Genomic DNA, 23398 nt, shown 5'->3' with positions numbered 1-23398 from the left:
TGTGATGAGGGAAGACCAGCGAAGCTTGGTAAACGTGCAGACGGCGAGACGTCACGCACGTGTTTCGACTTACTTTCCTGATTGTCGTCGCTGACATTGGCTTGACAGCGACGCGCACACTAACGCTCCTATGTGCGCCGACGTTCCTTGTGTCAATGGATAGGGTGCAAACAGCAGTGCCAGCAAAAGACGAGGATGAGGACCGTTGTTGGTGTCCGTCATTGCTCCGATTCAGATAGCTGATCACTTTACCTGTGTTCGCTCTTTAATAAATGCGTCACGGACTCAACGCTCCACGCGTACTAGCAAGGGGTGGAGAATGCTCGTTTTCTTTTACACCCTGCAACTCCGTAGCCGGACACTACCTCAGCCAGCCATCATGCCTGACGACGTTGCAGCACCGCCAATTGCTACCACACACCCTGCTCTCCGTTGTCCCGGTATTCCGACGGAACGCGACCCCATTCTCTTCAACGGCACTGAGGAGCAGGACGTCAAAGACTGGCTCGCTTTGTATGAAACAGTGTGTGTCAACAACTCGTGGGACGATAGCGACAAACTCGGCTACATCCATTTCTACCTGGGGGGTGTCGCGGAGCTTTGGTTCAACAACCATGAGGCTGAGATCACCACTTGGGCCTCTTTCAAAACGACCTTCGCGGATGTATTCAACTGACTGGCCATGCTCAAGCTCTGCGCAGAGCAGCCCTTGCGTGATCGCGCACAGCTGGCAGGAGAAAATTTCACGTCTTATATTGAGGCTACTGCCGTCGCTTCAATCCTGCAGTGTCCGATGCCGACAATGTCAAGCATATTACACATGCTTGTGGCGAAAACTCCTCAAACCGTCACACACATCATTAAGCACTGCCAGAGCTACGACGAAATGCGAAAGCAACGCATTTCTACGCGACGTCACAATTTCGACACGACCAGTACGTCAGCACTGACCCGCGTTGGCGCCATCTCTCCGGATCCGGTGGTATTGACGCACCAAATTCAACAGTTCATCCGCGAGGAGGTTGCCCGACAATTGTTTATCGCACCCTTTCTGCCCTGTAATAGTCATGGACTCCCCTCGTCACAGCGCCAAAGCATTGAGGAGCAAGTATTCGAAGTTATTCCGCCTACGCACCAGCCACCTCCTGCATCAGCGCCGTTGACCGATGCCAACGTCACGTGAAAGCCTTCACATGCACTGCCCCACAGCACAAACTCGCCTCGACGCCCACAAGTCTTCTATACCTACCGCAAGCGCCAACAGGCCCGCACGTTCCGCTTTATCGCCTTCTTGCCACTCTTCCTAATAATCCTTGGCGCAAATCCTTGCCTTTAGCCCCTTCATCCCAGACCATGACTGCCTGAATAAATTTAAAAAAAAAACTGGTCAACCGATCCATATTGTATTACTATGGTCTTCCCGGGCTTGTCAAGCGTCTTTGCCACCACCGCATTCCTCGTCCAACTGCCGTTGACGCATATTACAGCCACGAGCATAGATGGCGCAACAGCCCCTGCCTTCCCACGCTCCTTCAAACACCTCAAGAGTACTGAACGCTGGGCGAGTTGGTAAATCATCACTACAAAACTGCGCGAAAAATCGACAAGAAACAGAGAAGGCACACACACAAGCGCAGACTAGCAACTGACAGTTTATTGAAAGAAAACACTTATATACCTAAAGAAAAACTATGACGTGAAAGATTAGAAGTTGGCAGTGAGATAATCAATCTCTAGTTGGTGCAAAGTCACCGAAGGCCTCGCAACACACGTGTCGCCATACTTGTGTATATAAAAAGCCTCCGCAACTTCTCTCGCTGTCCTATCTCTGTGCCGTGACAACACCCTTGTTTCATGAAATAAAGGGGAACACTTGCAATCCCTGCAATGTAGGCACAGATTCGACGAAGGGTGGGCCTTCAGCGATGCCCTGTGATCCATTAGTCGGTTGTTCAAACATCTTCCAGTTTGCCCAATATAGCACCTACCACATGATAAGGGGATAAGATACACCGCACCAATTCCACACTCTACAAACGTTTCCCGGTGTTTGACCACACAAACATACCACTTTTTTTCTTTTCCTTCAGCTTTCCTATCCACCATTGCGCACACTCGGCCCAACTTATTCCTGGACGAAAAAACGACATTAACACCGAATCTATGTCCCACCTTTTTCATGCGGTGGGAGAAGGCATGAAGATAAGGAATGCACGTGTAAGGCAAACGTTTATCTATGCCCGCTCTGTCATTACCTTCCCGTTTTAGTTTCTTCAATAATCTTTCACTTAGAAGACCCAGCCTTCCTTCTGGGAAGTTCGATAACCTAAGCCTAGTAAGCTGGTCATGAAAAGCCTCCGACATCTGATGCGATTTTTGTCGATTTTTCGCGCAGTTTTGTAGTGATTCAAACACCTCATTGTCGAACCACCGCACCTCCAACTCTTCTCAATCACCCTCCCCGCCCTGCGCTTGCTATCGCCAATGCTTCGTCATCCCCCGCCCGTCCACACGGAAAACTCATCATCGCAGCTCCGGAGGCAAGAACTGCGCCGCTGTTGAAAGCTACAAGGCCTTGTTCCCAACCTGCAAGCAAAATCACATTCTTCATTGAAGGTGTTGCCATGTCCGCCTTAGTCGATACTGGAGCTGCTATGTTTGTGTTAAGTGAAGCAATGTGCTGCAAAGTGAAAAAAAAACAGATGACGACTCCGCTTTCTGGTGCGTCTTTTTGTACGGTGACCGCACATCACATGCAACCTTCCGTGACGTGAACTGCTCGTCTACTCATTCAGGACGTTTTGTATGTGGTTGAATTCGTAGTCTTTCCGCACTGCTCACATGACGTTATATTGGGCCGGAACTTTCTTTCCATGCATCATGCCATTGTCGATCGTGCCAGTGCCGTGCTAGACTTATCAGCAATCTCTGACATCTATCCTGCCAAGTCATCTTTTTCTTGTGTCATCATCGCCGAGGACACGGACATCCCACCTATGTCACCTGTTCTTGTGCCAATCTCCTGCAACTATGCTTCCTATACCACCTTGTTTGCGCCGTCAGCGAAATTCACTTCCCGCAAGCACTTTGTTCTCCTATTTGCTCTTATAACCATCGAAAACACCTCCACAACCATTTATGTCACGAACCTGCTTTCGGTCCCAACCAATATGTTCCGCGGAAAATGTATAAAGCGACTTGAGGACATTTATTCAGTATGCCCTAACTCACTACCTGGTAGCACAGCAAGGTCCCATGTCCCCAGCATTAATCTCATTACAACAGCCAACACATCTACCCCAGACGCCTTCTTTCCATCGATTGCTTCGAACCTTCCAAGTGCTCAGCGGAACCCACTCTTGAAGCCTCTCTGCTGCTTTCAGATGCCTTTCGATTACGAGCAAACCAGTTTGGGCAGAACAGTTTCAATCGCTCCTCATATAGACATCGGCAGCCATGCAGCACTGCGCCAGAGTCCATACCGCGTCTCTCAAGCTTAACGCCGGGTTATTGATGACCAGGTGACTGACATGCTTAGTCGAAGAGTCATACAGCCATCCCACAGTTCTTGGGCATCCTTGGTGGTGCTTGTGAAAAATAAGGACGGTAGTATCCACTTCTGTGTTGGTTATAGGCGACATAACAAGATCACCCGCAAAGATGTCTATTCACTCGCCAGAATCGATGACGCGCTCGACTCTGCAAGGAGCAGAGTTCTTTTCTTTTTCTTTGCTGATCATTGGTATATATATATATATATATATATATATATATATATATATATATATATATATATATATATATATATATATATATATATATATATATATATATATATATATATATATATATATATATATATATATATATATATATATATATACGAAGCTGACCACGCCAAAACTGCGTTCGTAACTGATGCCGTTTGGTCTTTGCAAAGCCCCGGCCACCTTCGAGCGTCTTATAGATAACATACTCCGAGGTCTCAAGTGGCACACGTGACCGTGTTATCTGGACGACATTGTGGTATTTTCGAAAGACTTCAATACCTATCTCCGGCGCCTCACCAGTGTCCTGGAATGCCTCACACAGGCAACTGAATTTGAAGAAATGTCACTTCGCTGCCCAGAAGTTCACCATATTAGGGCCCGTTGTCAGCAAGGACGGCGTTCTAGGCGACCCAGCCAAGCTCCGCGCCGTCATCAAGTATCCTAAGCCATCAACAATCAAAGAACTCTGTAGCTTGATAGAAATATATGCTCGTATTTTTGACGATTGATTCGTAATTACGCATTCATAATGGCCCCTTTAACACGTCTACTTGCTGACAGCCAAAGTATCTCCACATGGTCGTCCACCTGTAATGACGCATTCACTAAATTACGTCATCTTTTGACATCACCAACGATGCTTCATCACTTCGACGCAGACGTCCCTACCAAAATCCACACGGACGCTAGTGAAGTCAGCCTTGGCGCTATCCTTGATCAGCGAAAGTCTGGCTTCGACGTCGTTTCTTACTTGAGTAGCACTCTGACCAGAGCTGAAGAGAATTATTCGGTCAAGGAGCTAGAACATCTAGCCTTAGTTTGGACGATCGCTAAATTTAGATCTTATGTATATGGCCGCCCATTTGATGTCATGACTGATCATGGTGCCCTCTGGTGGTCATCGTCCCTAAAAGCCTATCTGGTTGTCTAGGCTGTTGGGTCTCCAAGACTACAACATCCGCGTCGTCTACAGGTCAGGGCACAGATATTCAGACGCCGACGCTCTCTCTCGGTCTTCGTTTCTCCGTGACTGTGCAAATGCACCTGTTTCAATCTACGATTATGCGTCCCTCAAATATGTTGACATGTCATCTGAGCAGCGTCAATGCCCTGGGATAGTGTCTTTAATGGTATTCCTATTCAAGTCATCATCGAGTACTGCGAGTCGCTCACTGTGTCGCACAGCTCGCCATTTCACCATGCGCGATGGGCTACTTTACCGCCGCAACTACCTCACTGACGGTCGTAAATGGCTGTTGGTGATTCCTCGCCATCTACGTGCTGATATCTGCACCTTGTTCTATGTAGGTCCCCAACCGGCCACACTGGTGTAATAAAGACGTATGCACACCTCCGGCTCCAGTACTACGGGTGTGGAATGTACCGATTTGTCAGCCAATATGTGCTTTCATGCTCAAAGTTTCAACGCCTGAAGAGTCCACCATGTCCAGTCACAAGACCGCTCCTGCCGTTTCGCTGTCCTTCATGACCTTTCGATCCCAATGGAATTGACTTGTACGGCCCCCTTCCGTACACACCTGACAGGAATCACTGGGTTATTGTCACTATAGACCATTTGACACAGTATGCTGAAACTGCCACGCTTCCAGAGGCAACATCACGTGAAGTCGGCTTACTTATACTTCACAAACTTGTTCTTCGCCGCGGCGCGCCTCGCGTGCTACTGAGCGACTGCGGACGCACGTTCCTCTCAGAAGCCGTACAAGCCCTCTAGCATCAATGCAACGTTGTTCATCGAACCCAAACCCATGGCATCACTGAACGCTTTAATTGCACTTTAGGTGACATGAAGTCCATGTATGTCTCTGCTTACCACAACAACTGGGACTGCATACTACCGTTTGTTGCGTATGCTTACAGCAGCGCCACTCAGTCTACGACAGAATTTTCTCCTTTCTTCTTTGTGGCTGTGAACCCTCCTCATTTATGGATACCATTCTTTTGTATCGCCTGGACACTTCAGAGTATTCAACCCTCTCTGAAGTCACCGCCTATGTGAATAAATGCAGGCAGCTAGCTCGTTTGTAAACCACTCAAGATCAAGCTCACCAAAAGGACCGCCATGACGCCAAGCTGAATCCCCAGTCATATTCACCTGGAACATTGGTGTGGCTTCATGTTGCTTCCTCAGCTCCTGGCCTTTCTTCAAAGCTGCTGCCTAAGTACGAAGGCCCCTACCGCGTTCTCTGTCAAGCATCCCCTGTAAACTATATTGTCGAGCCCGTTCAGTCATCCACAGACCGCCACCGTCGTGGTTGCGAGACTGTTCACTTCGACCGACTGAAACCCTACTATGATCCACCAGTCGTACCTGTTCTTTAGGTCGCCAATATGGCTCCTTTTTCGTGGGAGAGTGATTTGTAAAATAAATAGGCTGCAAACAGCAGTGCCAGAAAAAGACGAGGACGAGGACCATTGTTGGTGCTCGTGATACTCCGATTCGAATTACTGATCGCTTGACCTGTGTTCGCTTTTTATTAAACGCGTCACGGTCTCAACGCTAAATGCGTACTAGCACATATACTGTCACTGCTTGTCTTTGGAATGTACAACACGCGTCTATAGCACATCGAGCCTAAAGAACAACTGAACATGTCGCTATCGCGATATATTACGGCATGCAGTGGACAAATGTGTTTAATATGTACAGATGGGCTAGTTAGTGAGCCATAATCCTTTGATAAAGCAGCGTACAGGAGGAAACAGAAACACACATATCACATATAAAGGACGCAAGCACAAGTCTTGTACTGCAACTGATGATTTATTTTTGAATGACCCAGCTTATGAACCATAACACGCGAGCACTGACAACGATGAAGACAACAACAACAACAACAACAACATAATAATAATAATAATAATAATAATAATAATAATAATAATAATAATAATAATAATAATAATAATAATAATAATAATAATAATAATAATAATAATAATAATAATATGGAATTTCTAAAACTCGGGCTGCTGATAAGAAGTTGTAAAAAAAGAAACAGTATTTGGTTACATACCAAGGTACAAGTGCGCTTTTTCAGAGAATGATACCGGGGGGCAACTGACCCATTTATCTTTCCACTTGTCGATTTCAATTACTTGGATCCTTTCCCTCGTTTTCTTGTTGAGTTCTCTGCGCACAACTTCCGTATTGGTTCGAGTGGGTGCACAGCCACAATCCCTACACTGGAAGGCAGGCCCATTGCCCCGCATCTTTAGTGATGACGTGATGGTTGTGTTCCATTAAAAGTGCGTTTAGGCACCTGCCTATCTGAACAATCTGGAGCTTTTTACAAGTCCAAGGGATCTTGTACCTCACCTCTTTCGAGCTTCCGACGTAAGGGTTGCGGTGCTTAATTTCACACGATTGCATGCGCTTCTTGGAACCATTAAACTTTTTGCACCAGCCGGACAATTGCACTAGTGCCAAGAACACTACGTCAACACCAGCTTGTCAGCCCATCTTTCTTTTGCAGACTGTGTGAAATGGCCTGCACATATATGATATCACCATCGCACTCCGCTTGCTTCTGCAGCGCATGCTTGCGGTAGCACTTGTTTTCCTTTTCTTTTTGTGATTCCTTTCCGAGACTTGTTGGAAAGGGGCTACGACGTCTTATTCAAGACGCCAGGTTAGCGACATATCTGGCCAAAGACGTTGATGCGGACGCTGCCTGTTTCGTAGGTGACGAGCAAAAATGCATGACAGACATAGGCGAAATTGCGAAAATTACAATATTTATTAGAAACAACGAAGGCAAACATTACTGAATATATATTGAAAGCGCCAGCCATAGCACGTTTCTGCAGGCCTTTCACTAGCACACAGAATCTCAACTGATAGTGTTTCTTGACCTCGTCCCTCGTGATTGATAAGAAAACGTGTTATATGAATATTATGAATGTTTTTTTCTTTATGAATGGTTTTATAGTAGCAGAATACAACGTCGTAAAAGATGTTGCGGCTGAAGTCAAGCGCATTTAATTTTTTCTTCTTAACAGTGTTGATTTCTTGTTGCATAATTAGACTGAAACTCGGATGATACATTGTGTAGCAAAACTCAAACAGCTCCTTTGACATATTTGGGGGGTTGTTTTTCGTGAACGCAAGGGCATGTATGCGGCCAGGTTAATCCCCATTAAAAAGGGAAATAAAACAAGAGCAACAAAACAATGCAAAAGGAACACACACACAATCCCATTTGTGCGCGTGCACGTGCGAGGGACGTGGTGCATTTCTTTTGCACTCTTGAGAGTGGTACTATGCCACTGACCACCCACTTGCCTACACATAAAGGTTCGCTTTCCTTGGATGCAGTGTTCGGCAAAGGACCAAAATAGAAACAAAAATCTAAACTACGACGACAGCGCCAACAACAAGAAAAAAAAGGCGGAAACTGACCCGCGAGCAGTGATGGCGCGGTAAATATTAAACAAACTGGGGACCAAGTTGTATGGATTTCCGGCATGTTGCTTCGTACTGCAAACGGCCGCACATTCCTTTTCGACGGCAGCCATTTCACAATTCCAGAGTCGAATACCTTTCCGGGCAGACAGTAATTTTTCATTCCACCCCCACCCTGTCCAACCGCATCGCTGTCTTTTCCAAACGCGGAAACCTCATTTGTTCAGTTTGTCTTCACTTTGCAGTTCTAAACTGTGCGTGATGCGACTGGCTTGCACGGCAGGGTTGGATTTTGTTTTGTTTGTGCTTCTCAGGAATATACGAAAACAAACCGAGCACGGGACAGGAATGCAGATCTTGCTGAATTGAGGGAGATCTGAATAGCACGTACGTTTTATTCACGGTGGGAAAGATAATATTTCCGGGAAGCTCTTTCCTGTTCCTTTCTCCGTGCAGCCCTGCCCCTTTTGCGAGCTCACGCGACCCCAAATAGCGTGCGAAGAAGAAGGCCCCCTTGTTTCTGGATCAGTGCACCACTGAAAGAATATTTGTGAACCACCAATATTTTCTTTCAATTATAGCGTGCATACCGCGAAAAGTGAGACGAATTAACCGGCGGATAGTGTTCCTGGGAATATAACCTGTGACGTCTTAGGTGCCGTTGTAATGTTGTCGCTTACAGAGCCCGTGCTTCTACTACTGGTAAAGTAAACTAGAAATATCGCTCAAGATGGCAATGTTTGTAGTCATAAAAAACTAGAACCTAATGACCACTAGTGGTGTCTCCTCTGAATTATGCTGGCGAAAAATAATCACATAGACTACATGAGCTACTTATGCACTGCTGTAATATAATGCGGTGGACTGCGCATAGAGTTTCCAAAAATTAACTAGAGGGTACTCTGGCGCTGCGATTGTTAAGCGACCATGGAAATGATGGGTAGTGATGGATTTGCCTAGTCTTTGTACTTGCGGGCAGCGAGTCGCATTTCTGGCTTCGTTCATTGCTGTGTTTTGGTTTTGTTTCGAACGAAAGAATGAACCCTTTTGAACTTCGTGACCCGATTTGAAATGGTAAGCCTAAAAAGTTAAGGTGGTGAAACGCAACTGCTGAACATTTGCACATTGTTGTTTTGTGACAAATCTGATTCAAGCCAGGCGAAGCCAAAAGGAGCGTAAAGCGCGAAGACTAGGCCAATACATGTACAACCCATAATTTGTATGCACGCTGAAGCACCTTGCGTTGCAGCTCCAATAGACACTAGTGCCAGAGTTTCCTCTGGTGTATAATTGGGAAACTCTATGATACGGCGTATCTGTACTTTGTTTCCTAAAGATACGTAGGCGCGTGTCCATGATGCAAACAACCGTTATCTTCTCTGCTTTCTTTCCACCGCTCCTCTAGTTGTTCCTTGTCAATATAGAACAGACCACACACTTTTAAATTTTTTCTCTCCCCTCCACCAATTTTATCAGAGTGCAATAAATGGTGAGTGCTCTAAATTGTACTCACCCGAATGAATATATTGGCTCTCGCCCAACGAAAAAAGACTAAACAAGTGTTAGTGATTTTTGTTCAATTATCCTGACATCTTCATTATTTTTATGGATTATATTGTCCAATGAAACGTGCAGCAAAACGAGATACCACTCCTCGCTTCGCTGTAGGTGAATGCTGCAGCCTATAGCAGAAATTCAATTACCTAGACAAATAACTCAACACGCAATGACGCAGAAAAACGACTTACTTGCGGCGGAGCTACTTGCTGCTCAGATCAGCCGGACTCTAAATGAGCAATTCAGCCCATCATGCAAATGGGTCAATACACTTTCTTATATATAAACAACAGCTTCTTGTGTTATCTTAAGCAAGGCCTACTGCGACCGGATCTGTTTAAGCCGGCGATTTCTAAACAAGGCGTTCGGAAAAACTTTCTTAATTATGATAGCACTGCGTGTTGCATAGCAACTACTTGGCACATCTGCGGCTTGCTGCACCGAGCTTCCCGCAGGTGTCCAGGCATCACGCCTCTAGTGCTACCGGTTTTCCTACCTGTACCAAGATGTCGCTCTCCTTCTTCAACCTGTGTCACTCGTACTTAGCTGAACTCCCACGATGTCTTTGTAATGCCTCGTTAAATAGTGCCAAAACTTTGCAATACCTAGTTTATTCCTGCAAAACGTCGGAACGCTGGGAAAAATATTTCCAATAGCAGCATAAATTTTCAAATCACCTAAACGAAATGTCGTAACACCGGCAAAAGTTAGCTAAACTTGGGAAAAGCTAGGTTGACTCCCAGCTCCGCTGTTACTCCAGCTTTGCACCGCTATAGCACAAGCTGTCCCAACATTTTTCTTTCGGCTACATAAAAAAACAAAAAACTTTAAAAAGAACTTTAGTGGATGAAGCAAAATCTTTTATAGTGATAGCACTTATACACACCCAGCAAAAAATTCCGGCTGTCAGTTTCGAGGTAGACATCGCCATGAGGTGCCGTGTAAAGTTGAAAGCTAATAACACCACCCCCTAATGTTGCGTCATTTAATGTGCGAATGAAAGCGTGCTAGCGCTGCCAACGATCACGACTCTAGTGGAGACGGAAAAATGCCTGCCACCCTTATTCGCATGAATTGAACTTTTCACCTTGACAAAGCATATCTTTTTAGCTCCAACACTTCTTGTACGGCCTACCTCTGTGTGCACGTTGAGCATATAGTTGTGAAGGGTAAATGTCACGGCATGCCATGGGGGCAAAATAGACAATCCTAGTCAGGCCTTCCCAGCCTCGTACAACTCAATGTACACGGGTTTCAGATGAAGACCGTGGAGCGATCACTTCGTTTATTGCCAATTTAGCGAATCTATTTACGTGAAAGAGCAAATAAATGGTGAAGATGTAGGCGTAGGAATCAGTGAAGAGCTTACCTGGACCTTTAGCGCCTCCTTGGACGAGACGACCTAGTCTGAAGATAACCGCCCTCTCGTACTCCTGCACAATCTGTGGAAATGCAAAAAGAAATACCCATTGACAAAAATACCCGAGGCTTTCGGAGATTGCAAGAGCAAGTCTTTAGAATTACCCACGACGTAATTACAAAAAGCTACTAAGTAGGAAAAAATTCAGATGCGATTTTTAAAGCAGCGACGATAGTAACAACCTCGTTAGTTAATTTGCTGAACACGCATTGCGTATAGTAATAATAAACACACATTGGTCACACTTGTGGAATGAAGTTAGCAATTCAGTAACTTGAAAACACACTCATGAATGCAGGCGACAAGCGTGAGCTCCGACGCTTGAAGGACAAAATGGCTTTCAACCTGGTGCATACTACGAAGACATAGCAGGGCATACACTCAAGGGATTTTACACTACTGGTGTAGTTCACCAGGCAAAGCGCGTCAAAGGCTCTCCTTCTGAGCACAAAATAAAGAGCCGGCTTAGGAGTTAGCAATAGCGCTTGTTGCCGCGGATCCGAATTCAAAGACTATAGTAATGGAAACCAAAAACGCGTGTGCTCATCACTTAGCAGGGGAGATATTCCCTTTATCCAGCAAAATTTCAATGCGGGCTGCAACTGATCCAACCATGAAAGGCATAGTTTCGACGCCTGGTTATCAGGGTTTACGAAGTAATTGAGGGCTCTGACGAGGCTGCTCGACTCATCGCCTTATGCCGGCTCCTGCAAAGTGGCTTGGTAAGGCAGGTAGGCGTGTGAACATTAAGGCGTCTACAGACAGGTACTCTACTTAATTTAAAAAAATTCAAGCAATTAAAAAACAATTCGATCCGAACATGGATGGGTGGTGCCCACACTGTCGGGAGGCCTGTGACACCTTCCACATTGTGTGGACATGTACGATAAATCGCAGCCTGCCCCTTTCTCTACCATTTCCCGATAGGCATGGGAGACCGCACTCTTCAACTGCTCCTCGCTGGAGTTCCACTGGACTTTGGTAAGACGGGCGTGAGTCGGGGTTTCGTAGTTCGGTGTCCCGGACTACGGACGCCAACCATGTATCGGGGTCATGCTTTTGCCCCCAATCTTTCTTTTATTTACAATAAATGTTTTTATCTCTCTCTAAATAATTAGGTTTCGTGGCAACAGTGCCACCAAACCTAATTGGTGGTCAGCAGTTGGTGGTCAGCCAACAGTAGTGGTCAGCAGTTGTCCAAACACTTTAAAACAGCGAAGCCGTTAATCGTAAAGCATATGTTCTTTTCTTCATGTGGTGTGATCGCTCGTGAGCTCGTGCGTGGTTATAGTGCGTGGTTTAGGAGTGATTCGCTCACTTCAGCGAATTTCTTACTTGTTTCATTCTTTCCTTCTCTACTTTCTCTCTCTCTCTATCTCTCTGAAATTTCTATTCATCTTCAGCACTAATAGCGATACGTCACTACAGCCAAACAGACACTTAGCAGAGAGGAGAGACGACATGTAAGCGAGCGAGAAAAAGAGAATCAAGAAGCACAGATGCATACAGGTTAACTAGAGGCAATTTCAGTCCACAATATTACAAAATGATAGCAAATATGTTGCGCGCAAAGTTGCTGCGTCCCGCTTGAACGCGCGCATGGATCATGCGCGGGTCATGATGAAAGTGCACGTGGTCGCATACGAAACCATACCTAATGCACGTTGACTAGCGCGTCACCAGCACAAACAGGCCCGCACTACACTGACCCATGCGGTGACTGGCTTCAGAAATGAAAAACGTAAAATGTTTCCCCTGTTCGTGTTCGCTCCCGCAAAATAAGCAAAATAACAGACATGTATGGTGTCTGTTAGTTCATGTTATTAAAGGCAATGCGAAACATTCAACACTATGAGTACATTTGTTTGTGCAGCGTTCTGGAGGAGGCGTTGGAATTGTCCACATCTATGATTTGTTATACCAGGTGTTTCACAAAATGTGTCTGAAATCTTCAAGAATTAGGGAATGTGATACTTGTTCGATGCCTTCGAAATTACTTCTTTTATGGCCGCAGGTATCTCAAAACGGTCGAATACTTCATTTAGAGCCTAATTTAGTAAGGTAAGTTACCTTCCTCATAAGTTGAGTTGGGTGGTCAAGTCAGGAATTAGAATTATAGCTCTTCGAAGAACCCCACTCAGCTTTGAGATATAGAAGTATCGGCCCGGAGCAGCTACTGCGGCGTGATGAAATTCAGCCAAATTCAGTGGTGAAATCCAAAGTGAAGCCCCGATGAGCGCGACAAGCAGACAACCAGACTGACATTACTGTTCAAGACATCAGTCACAGAGGTGTGGGTCATCCACGTTCGTTGATGTATGTGTGTCATGCCTGCTTTATTAACCAGCGCAGCTCGCACACCCAAACAACCAAGTCGGTCTATGCTCGATATAACGACGCTCGCTACTTTTTGACGTCTTAGACGGGTATGTCTGTTGCGCTCTCCTGCATTTAGGTTTCGATTTCCCCGCCAAACTTGGATTACATTATTCCGCGATAATACTACAGGCAGCTTTTTCAAAATCTCAAATCTGCAATGTGTGTTCCGTACTAGGAACTTCAATTCTGCGACTTGAAATAAGCGCCTAACTACACTATTTAAAAGTTCATGAATTTAAACTTCATATTTACTTTTACAATTGATGTATTTAGTAACCTTAAGACTTCTGCTGCTGCTGCAGAAGTAGTACTTGTGAAGGCACCTGACAAAGATTAAATTTCCCCAATTTCAGAGAATTTCGGAAACCTTTCTTGAAATATCCGCCGGTATAACTTTGCTACTGAAAACTTGTATCGGTAACACCTCTACAGAAAACTTCGGTGACGTGTGTTCTGAGGTACAAATGCCCTTATTTTATGAAAAATGAAATGTTTCTCTGCTTTTTAACTATACACGAAGATTTCAAATTTCACAACTTTGTTGGACACCATTGTTCACAAAACGAACGCTCATAATGTCAGGTGATGCGGCTTCATTGACATAATCCCTCGACGAGTATTTCGGCCTTTTGGTCGTTAGTGACTGACGCTGCGAAACGACAAGTTTGTTTTTAACCTTGCACAGTTATTATGTTTGCTCTTTATGCACAAATTGAACTGAAGAGCTGACGTGGATAAGTCAGTGTATGTGTGTGGTAGTTGTGACCTTCATTCGCACGCTTGGTGTCTCGGGCCTGTATGCTGCTCAGTAACGCGAAGCGAGTGTATTAGCCCATGGGCAGAAACGATGCCATTGTTGGTCTCTTGTATATATACGCACCATGTGCGATCTTTATTTGTGGGGTATAATAACGACCCCGTTCAGCAACTCTGTTCAGAAAAACAAATAAACATTTTTTTCACATGCTTATATTTGTGGCAAGGATGGTCTAAATGGTCGACGACTGCGCAAGCATTACGCACCGCCATGCTGTGGTGACAACAGACGTGCAAACAGGCGCATGTTGAATAACAAACTAGTATCACAAAAACGGTTTGCATTGTAGCTGCTGGTTGCCCGTTGCTTTAAGCGCTATGGCTTTAGCCTTTTTGTAAGTCTGTCTGTGGTAGTTGCACACTAAACGTTATATAAAGTGGTTTTTCCTTCCTTAGGTGTGCTATTTGTGCTCTTGAATGTTTGGAAATCTTGGCCAGCATTTTCAATTCCGCTTAGCGGCAGGCCTAAATCCTGTGTTGCCTGTATTATATCTAGTTGAAGAAATATAACGCCATCACGCTACCCTAACAGCGTATGTTTCTTACTAAACGCGAATAAAATATCAATGAAAATTGAGTGTCTTGAGTACACTGCTTTCATTTGTAAAAAATTGAGTGAATAAAAATTGAGAAATTGGTAAAATTTAGCTATGTCATGATCTATAATGAACTCTGAGCATAGCGTGAACAAGGCTGCGTTGTATTTAGTCATAAAAGGAAAGAAAAATGACTCACAGAACGCCAAGTTAATTTCACCCTGCTACTGTACCGTGAAAGCACAGAAAACTTTAATTATCCTTTTGTAGGTCACAAAAAGCAACATTATTATTCACAGCTTTATCACCAATATTCGGTGCGCCAGAGCAAATAAATTTGTATCGAAAAAAGAACTCCAAAGGCGGTAACGATCGGAAGCAGCTGCACTACCACCTCGAAGGCATTCTATCAAAGTTTTCGGCTGAATACTTTTTCATGTTTCGCTCATTATAAGTAATCGTGTCTAATCGACACCCATGTCAGGAACCCGAATGGCCCCGGCTGTGGTTCTAGGCGCAAAGTTTCCTTCGATCGAAACTACGGGCGCTAAATAGGGCGCGCGCCGAACAGCCCCACGCACTAAAAAAAAAAGCTTTAAAACCGAATCCGCTTTAAAAAGAGCCCCTTGACCCCGGAGTGCACTTTACGCCCCCTCTCTTCGCTCTTGGAGGCTGCGCATTTTCACGTACGCCATAAATGCCAGCCGGGCGCCGGCGCCTGCCTCCGCGACTTCCAGCACTGGCCAATGTGTACTTGCCGAACGTGCTCGCGCAAAGCCAGTGCCCATAGCCACACCCCAGTGACCGGAACTGGCGCGAGCTTTTTATATACTGAAGATTTCACGATATTAGATGCGTATAAGCTCCGTGGAAGGATGTTGTCTAGTAGTGGTACTGTTGTTTTATTTAATAAGTGCTATAATTAGTGAAACTAGTTATACTAATTGAAACTATGAAGAGCAACCATTCTGGCAGCATACAGTTAAAAACTTACAGTCCAAAACACTGTTCGTGAATGCTTTACATCCCGACAACATCCTTATTTTTGAAATTACCGTCAATGCTAAAGGCGTAGATGGCTCATCAAACGTGAAGAGTCACCATCGGCGTCAGCGGCGTTGGCGTCAACACGGGTGATGCAAAAGCAACACGGGCGATGCCACCATATGATGGCATCACTCTATGATGTCATATCATGACGTAATTACTATGCAGGGTCGAAACAGCGCCGATACCAAATGCAATGTAAAACCACGTGACATGCGGAAAGCTTTCGGGTGATTTCAGTACAATAGATTTGTGATGATTATACAACAACAACAACAACAACAACAACAACTACTACTACTACTACTAATAGTATTAATAATAATAATAACAACAACAACAACAACAACAACAACAACAACAACAATAATAATAATAATAATAATAATAATAATAATAATAATAAGGACAAAAAGAAGAAGAAGAATAAGCAGAAGAAGAAGAAGAAGAAGAAGAAGAAGAAGAAGAAGAAGAAGAAGAAGAAGAAAGGCAGGAAGGCTTCCACCTTAGAGTGATTTAAGGCAAATAGATGCTGAACAGTGCCAGTTTCCTATTCTAACCTCTGACCCAAGGCAGAGCCTAAAGCCGGTGGCCAGCTCGTAATCCCTGGGTTCAGCTTACAGTGGTGAAGAGAGAGCAACGAGTGGCAATCGACCACGGCGTCCTGAACTGAGGACCGGGCCCACCTGAAGTCGAACATTTTCGTTTGCTCACAAAAAATATTTATTCTTCCTCTTCCTGTTCCTTAAGATGGCCCGCAATTTCCTTCGCAGGTAACACCTGTTATGTCTATTTGCAAGCTCCATTCCTGGCGTCTACGTGCGCAGTCAACCGTAAGACTTGCTGTCATACCAGTCTGTTGAAACCCGCATGAGAAATTTGGAACGCTAAGAAGAAGGAAAAAAATAACTCATACGAAGGAGAGGGGAAAACGGCAGTCCATAGGACGAGCACGGCTGCATGAGGTCTAACGCTGGATGAATGCGGCACGTGAACAAACATCAGCATAGCTACCGTCTTCTCAGAAACGGCCCTTCTCATCTAGTGGGTGTGCTCTTCGAATGCGAATAGAGAGGATGCCGGACGAGTTGAGGCATTTTAAGTAAGGAACAAACAAAATGATCGCGCAGATTCTATAAACCAGTAATATGTGTGGTACATCGCTGGCGCGTGCGTATAGCATGTTAGCTAGCACGCGCCAAAAAGGCCTCCACTGGTATTTCGAATCGATGAAATGCCTGACCCAGCTCCTTCATATTTTTTTCTCCGTATTTTGCTTCAGCGCTTTTCCAGCCGCCTCTTCACTATATACTCTTTCCGTAAAAGCAAACCAGGCTTTTGAAGCGACGCCTCGGCGGCACTCTAAGAAAAGGAATCGCCGGCTGGCTTCTCTATAGAAGCCTGTTTTGGAATCCCTTGGAGCTCAACAAAATTGGAGGCAACGCTCCCAATGGAGAACTGCAGGCTGCTGAAGCACTGCTTCGTTGTGGAGCATTTTTTTACGTGGCCAGGATATTTCTTGCGTCACAGCGAAGAACCAGTCGGTGCACCTTTTATTCTCCGGAAAGCTGAAAAGCCATATTCGTTTGAGCCGCTGCAGACCTCTGCCCACTGTTTACGATCGCCATGCGCACACTCTGATGGCGTGCGACGCGATGAATAGGACGAAAGCCAAACAGAGCTTCCGCCGGCATTTGGGAGGCCGGACAGGCACTGACAGGCTTTGACCAAGTGAAACCTTGCTAATAGAGAATGCATGCAAAAAAGCAGTCCTAACTAACCGCTTTAAGAAGTACATTAATCAACCCTTTTTTTCAAGTCTACGAATAGCCCAAAAACCCCTGTCTAGGTTATATGCTGAACAACACAGAAATAACAGCTCTTACAGTAGGGACATCAGCAAGTTAAAGCTATCTGGTGAGCTCTCTTTTCAGGATCCTTACGACCTAAACATTTTGTCGCTCATCACCATAATGTCGTCGTGAACAAAATAGTACGTTGTCGGCATTCGATCGCTCTACAAGTAAGTACAATATTAGACTTTACTTAATAATCTATTATTTACCTAATAGCAATAAAGAGCTCGTTTTGCAAAAATTCTGCCGTCGGCCTCAGCGTGGGCGTCGTTGGTTGTGAGCGAAATGTCAACATCTTGTGACCGAGAAAATGTGAAAGATCTCAGTAGAATAAATAGGAAAGATTTTTGGCTGGGAATGAGGATCGAAACTACGCCGTTTGCGTCGCAAGCAGGTGCTCTATCACTCAGCCTTGCGTTTACTTGGGAACGCAGGCAAAATAACGTTTATGCTTTAAAATCGTACGCGTTCTGTACAATATGGCGGGGTAAAATGATACGTGGGGCGAAACGCGACATTTAAAGTTTGCCGGCCTCTGTAGCCAACACAAAAACTACTCTTCTTTGTTGCTCTTTTCTACCGATAATTACTGGTCCTTGTCTGCCTTTTCATGTGCAAAAGTTGATGAATGCTTACAGCATTTGCGCGGCAAAAAGTACGCGGCTGGTGTCAGTGTGTTCGTAACCTGTCAAAAAAAAAGGCAAAATTTTGCTCGGCCAAATGTTCAGATCCGACCATGAAGCTACTTCTGCGTCAGTACAGCAACGTAAATATTTAATTTATTATTGTAAATTAGAAGCCACATAATACCAAAAGATTAGTTCTTTCGGCGGCTGAGGGAAAAAGTGGATTTTTTAAAATTTCGGGCATGTGAGAGGAAATAAACGTCACAAAAAGGCATCCAATTGCCTTAGAGAGTGTCTTTTATTTTAACCATTAACTGACGCTCATTATATGCTATATTTCTTTGTTTAAGAGCATTTGGAGAAACAGGAGAATATCATATAGAGCTTCGTGGGAGGAAAACGACACGAGAAAGCACTGACTGCCATTCAGGACATGACTCTATACAGGGTGCATTGAGGTTTTCCCGAGTTCCAAGGATACTCTCAAGAGACGCATAAGAAATGGTGGAATCTCCAAGTCAAGTAGTTCACAAACACGTCTCGGGATTCAGTTACAACGACGTTTGTGCAATACCCTGATTGAAAAAACGCTGTAAAATCTGAATCTAGCACAGTTTTATATTCATTGCCTCACAAAGCTCGGCGAACCAAGTTAAAAGACGTGAAATGCCTACGCATTACTGCATTACAACGGCAAAAAGAGGTGAAAAAGATGCGTAAAAAATATGTGGCTTCCACCTGTTGAATAATCCAATGAATTGCAACCGTTCACCAAAAAACACATTAGCACAAAAAAAAAAACTGGGAGTATTTTATTTACAAGGAGTTTCGGAGGAGCAACTCAGTACCTCGTTCTGTCTAGATTCAGTGCGTGGAGTCCAAGGACTGGGCTTACTAAGACTGCGTAAGGGCCCACAGAGTTTCTGAGTCTTTCTACAGAAAACTGAAGAAATGAATTTGTTTTCATACTGTCTTGTTTCGCCATACGCAGCATCGTGTTTTTCTCCGCAGGCTGGGGCAAAATAAACATCTGGAGCTTTTTAGGGGCGAAGTTCCTTAATCTGTGGGTCGTGCGTCCTCGATGTATGTAGTTTTAGGTAGCCACTGATCGTTTTTTTTGTGAAATGTCCACTAGATGGTGGTGCTTGTATATGATGAATATATGATGAAAAGATGCGAGATGGTGGTACTTGGAAGGTTCACTAGATGGACCGATGGACGGACGGACGGACAGACAGACGGACGGACAGACAGACAGACAGACAGACAGATAAAAGGACGATAGACAGACGGACAGACGCGGCCAGGGGACAGACGAACGATTCATAGTTTACCGATAAAACCCTCCGAAGCTTCGCCCCGCTCATCATCATTCACTCCGTGGATATTCAGTGATTCTTTATTTATTTTTAATATAATGGTGTGACTTGTGGCAACATGGCGCTCTTTGTGTAGAACATACCTTGTACTCAAAGCAAGGTTACTGCATTAATTTTTTGTAAGTAGTGAAATAAAAAATATTGTTTATTACTTTGAGTTTTTGAAGCATTTTACCCTGCCCTATCCTATACAAGTTTCACAATAAAGCATGTAATATCGCAGTAATGTTGCATGGTACAAGCTTACTTTGCCATCGGGTGTCAGAGCATGTCATTATCATCCCGACTCTATCGCTTAAAGCCGGCCCTCTATTGCAAAAAGGCACACAGGTTACTGCGCGTATTGCACAATCGAGTTTTAAAGCATGCTACCCCTTACATATAATGCGGCCATGTGCGAAAGCTTCACTGACACAAGCCACTTTCAACTTTACGATTACATTGTAGTAATTCACAATTTACAGATCTGATGAAACGACATAAAATAAAATAAAAACATGCACCAAGTGGTTGAAGTAAGCACTAGGACAGAATACCACTATCACGTTGAATATTTAGAGGGGAAGTTTGAGAGTGCCCCTAGTTTTTATCAAATGCAAAGCATTTCTTTGCGTACTGCAAGCACTTTTGTGACCTATCTACGTACCTCTCTCTCTATCTAGCCGCTAACATCTGCGTGCTCTCGTGATCACCACCTTAACTTGGCGTGGACCAAAATTAGAACGGGAGGGTAAGATGGCTTGACAAATATGATGCGCTGGTCAAGACGTGAATGATGTCACAATCCCGTCGCGTTACGTCGTCGAACATTTCCCGCCAGACAGTGCCACAAACCCGCGGACATGTATGTGCCACAGGTGATTGACAATAAATATCTCCCCAGGAATGACGAGAACACATCAGGAATTTTAACGCGTAAGCGTTATGAAAACCCTGACACAAACGCTGTTGACCTGAAGAATGCAAAGGTTCTAGGAGGAATCAAACCCAAGCGTTCTGCGTGGAAATCAAGCTTCCTACCACAGAACCATGCCAGGTTTCGGAACTATTCAAATATACCCTAATGTACGTGAAATGTCAATTGCTGTTGCAATGCTGGCTAACAAATATTATAAACATTACATAAGTAGTCCGATAATACTGTCGTCACGTTCGCTTAATTTAAATTATGATGAGGTGCCGTGTGCTCAAGTTATTTATGTAGCAGTGTCCAGGGCTGTCATTCTCGTGAACACCAGTGCCTCATGTCAGCCTATCAGGTCTGGTGTAGCTAATGTTCATGTCCTGGTTGGCATCGCTGCGAAAGTGCGAAAAACTGGTTATATCAACATCTGCAACATCCCAACGTATATTTCTACGTGCAACATTTATACATATTTTAGCGTCATTTTATGACGTGTCACTCTATAGAAAAATTACCACATGATCACCTTCCCTCCGCATGCTTTGCATAACGTTCATTCCCAAGGTACGTGGGATCTGCCGAATTCTTTAACTTATTTATTTACTATAGACGTGTACATACCTACAATATCAGCAGGTACGCCACTGGAAGGGCAGCCACACCGGCCAAACTATATGCCCACTATACTCATCAGAAACGTCTGCGTATATATGAACATGGGTCCCCGACACTTCAATGGTGTAGCCAGGAGGGCACACTGGGGCCGTGTCCTCCACTCACTCCCCCCGATATGTTTTTCTTCCATGGAATACAGAGCAAAGGAAAAAGAGACAAAAATGGCAGATCCCACGTACAGTGGGAATCGATTATATGCGACGCACGAATGAGGAAGGCTGACATGTCACTTCAAGATCAGCACAATGTTACGAGGAGGATGGACGTAGTACACAGAAAACACAACTAGAAATGTGATGCGCACTGACGTATCCAGATAACATGCAAGTGTGCTATTTAGAGTCGCGCAACGACGCCACCACTGACGTATGCTATACCGGCACCAGCAATGGTAGGCAATTAAATTATGCCGTAGATGTTTTCCATGTCATACATGATTATCATCTTTGCACCTGGCATTTGTGTTCGTAGTCCACACACGTCAAGTAATAACAAGTTTGGTATATGCGAAGTGAGCGATACGGTTGTGACCACGCTATGAGCGTAGCAGAGAAGTCATGTTTTACATGACATGCATGTCATGATTATCATACTTGGACGTGTCATTTACCTTCATCGTCTATTCAAGTAACGTAATACCAAATTTGGTATTTGTGAAGCTAGCGAAACAGCCGCGAGCACATCATGAGCGTGGTATGTAGCGATGTTCTTACACGACACGCATGTCATGACTATAATGCTTGCACTAGTCGTATACCTTCGTTATCCATTCACGTCATGTAACACTAACTTTGGTATATGTCAAGGTAGCGAAATGGCCGCGAGCGCGCTATGAGGTGGAATGCAGTCATGTTTTAAATGTCAGAATGAAAAGTGGACAAAAAAATAACTTGCCACCGGCAACCTCTAAACCTGCGACCTTCAAATAAAGCGTCCGATGCTGTTTATAACCGAACTGGTTATATATGCGTTAGGGGGTTCTGCAACACTTATATAGGTGATCGTCAAATTACTTCTTTATTACCTCATGAATCGACCACTGCAAATGGTTTTAAAGTATTCCAAGTGCGAGCTGGGCTTCAGGGGTTGGTCAACGCTTGAAGCCCTGTCTGTCTCCTTTCTTGCAAGCGCGCTGAAAAGCTGTACAGAAATGAGGATGACAATGGGCAAGAACAACGTCTGTTCGTCAGCCGGCGTCATAACCTTGACCACTTTCTGGTCTTTGCTCTTTTCGAACGGGCGCTTACCTTCAGTGTGAACACGATAGCATGTGCGGACAGTCGCGGCATCCCGCGGTGGCTGCGGTATCTATGCAACGCACAATACTCGAATCAGCCAATGTCCACAGACTTTGGGTTTATGGCATCATTAGTCAAGAGAAGTGGAAATGATTTCTAGTTGAATTGGATGAGTAATCGTGAATTCCAGGGGGTGTGCTGCACTGTAATACTTTGATCGCTTGGTCTCAGCAGCCTCGACGACCGATCAACACCTTTTTTTGACAATGCCGAAAAAAGTGTTACAGAAAACTATCACAGCCTAAGCTAGAATAACAGGGGAGCCTAAGACACGACAGACAAAGCGCTGACTTTCAAGTGAAGTGTATTGTAAAAAAAAAGCTGATATATAGAGGGGGTGAAACGTAAAGAACAGCAAAGAATATCGAAAATAGGACAAAGAAATGAAAAAAAGGAATTATCGCTCATTTTACTTGCGTGACTCATTCACACAGTAAAAATGATAATTTTTCTGGTAAAGCAATCGACTGCAGGCTCTCACCAACCTGCACCTCTTCCAAGAAAATTTCTTTTGCCACAGTTATTTTCCATGTCAACAGGGACCCGGTTCACCCGACAACTCAGCACTTATCAAAAATATGTGCTCAAATTGTGGTGTCAACCATGCTGCAGTGAAGAGCTAAGTGCCTGTCGTTCATTTGGTGTATATTGTTGCTGCGTTCACGCAAACGGTCGTTTCAGCGTCTGTCGGTTGGCTCGAATGCTCTTT

The 23398-nt window shown here is 44.6% G+C and overlaps 1 protein-coding gene across 2 annotated transcripts in view; it reads right to left on the bottom strand.

The window, feature by feature from the left end:
• LOC119161982 (mechanosensory protein 2) overlaps nt 1-23398 on the bottom strand; it is a 504482-nt gene that overhangs the window by 123424 nt on the left and 357660 nt on the right. For both annotated transcript variants that reach the window (XM_075879857.1, XM_075879858.1), the window contains one exon: nt 11123-11195. In XM_075879857.1, coding sequence (XP_075735972.1) covers nt 11123-11195 — 73 coding nt within the window. The remainder of the gene's footprint in view (nt 1-11122; nt 11196-23398) is intronic.

The sequence above is a fragment of the Rhipicephalus microplus genome, chromosome X (assembly GCF_043290135.1).
Source record: "Rhipicephalus microplus isolate Deutch F79 chromosome X, USDA_Rmic, whole genome shotgun sequence".
Lineage (NCBI taxonomy): Eukaryota > Metazoa > Arthropoda > Arachnida > Ixodida > Ixodidae > Rhipicephalus > Rhipicephalus microplus.
Note: the sequence above shows the minus strand (reverse complement) of the source record. Positions and strands in the feature narration are given on the sequence as shown.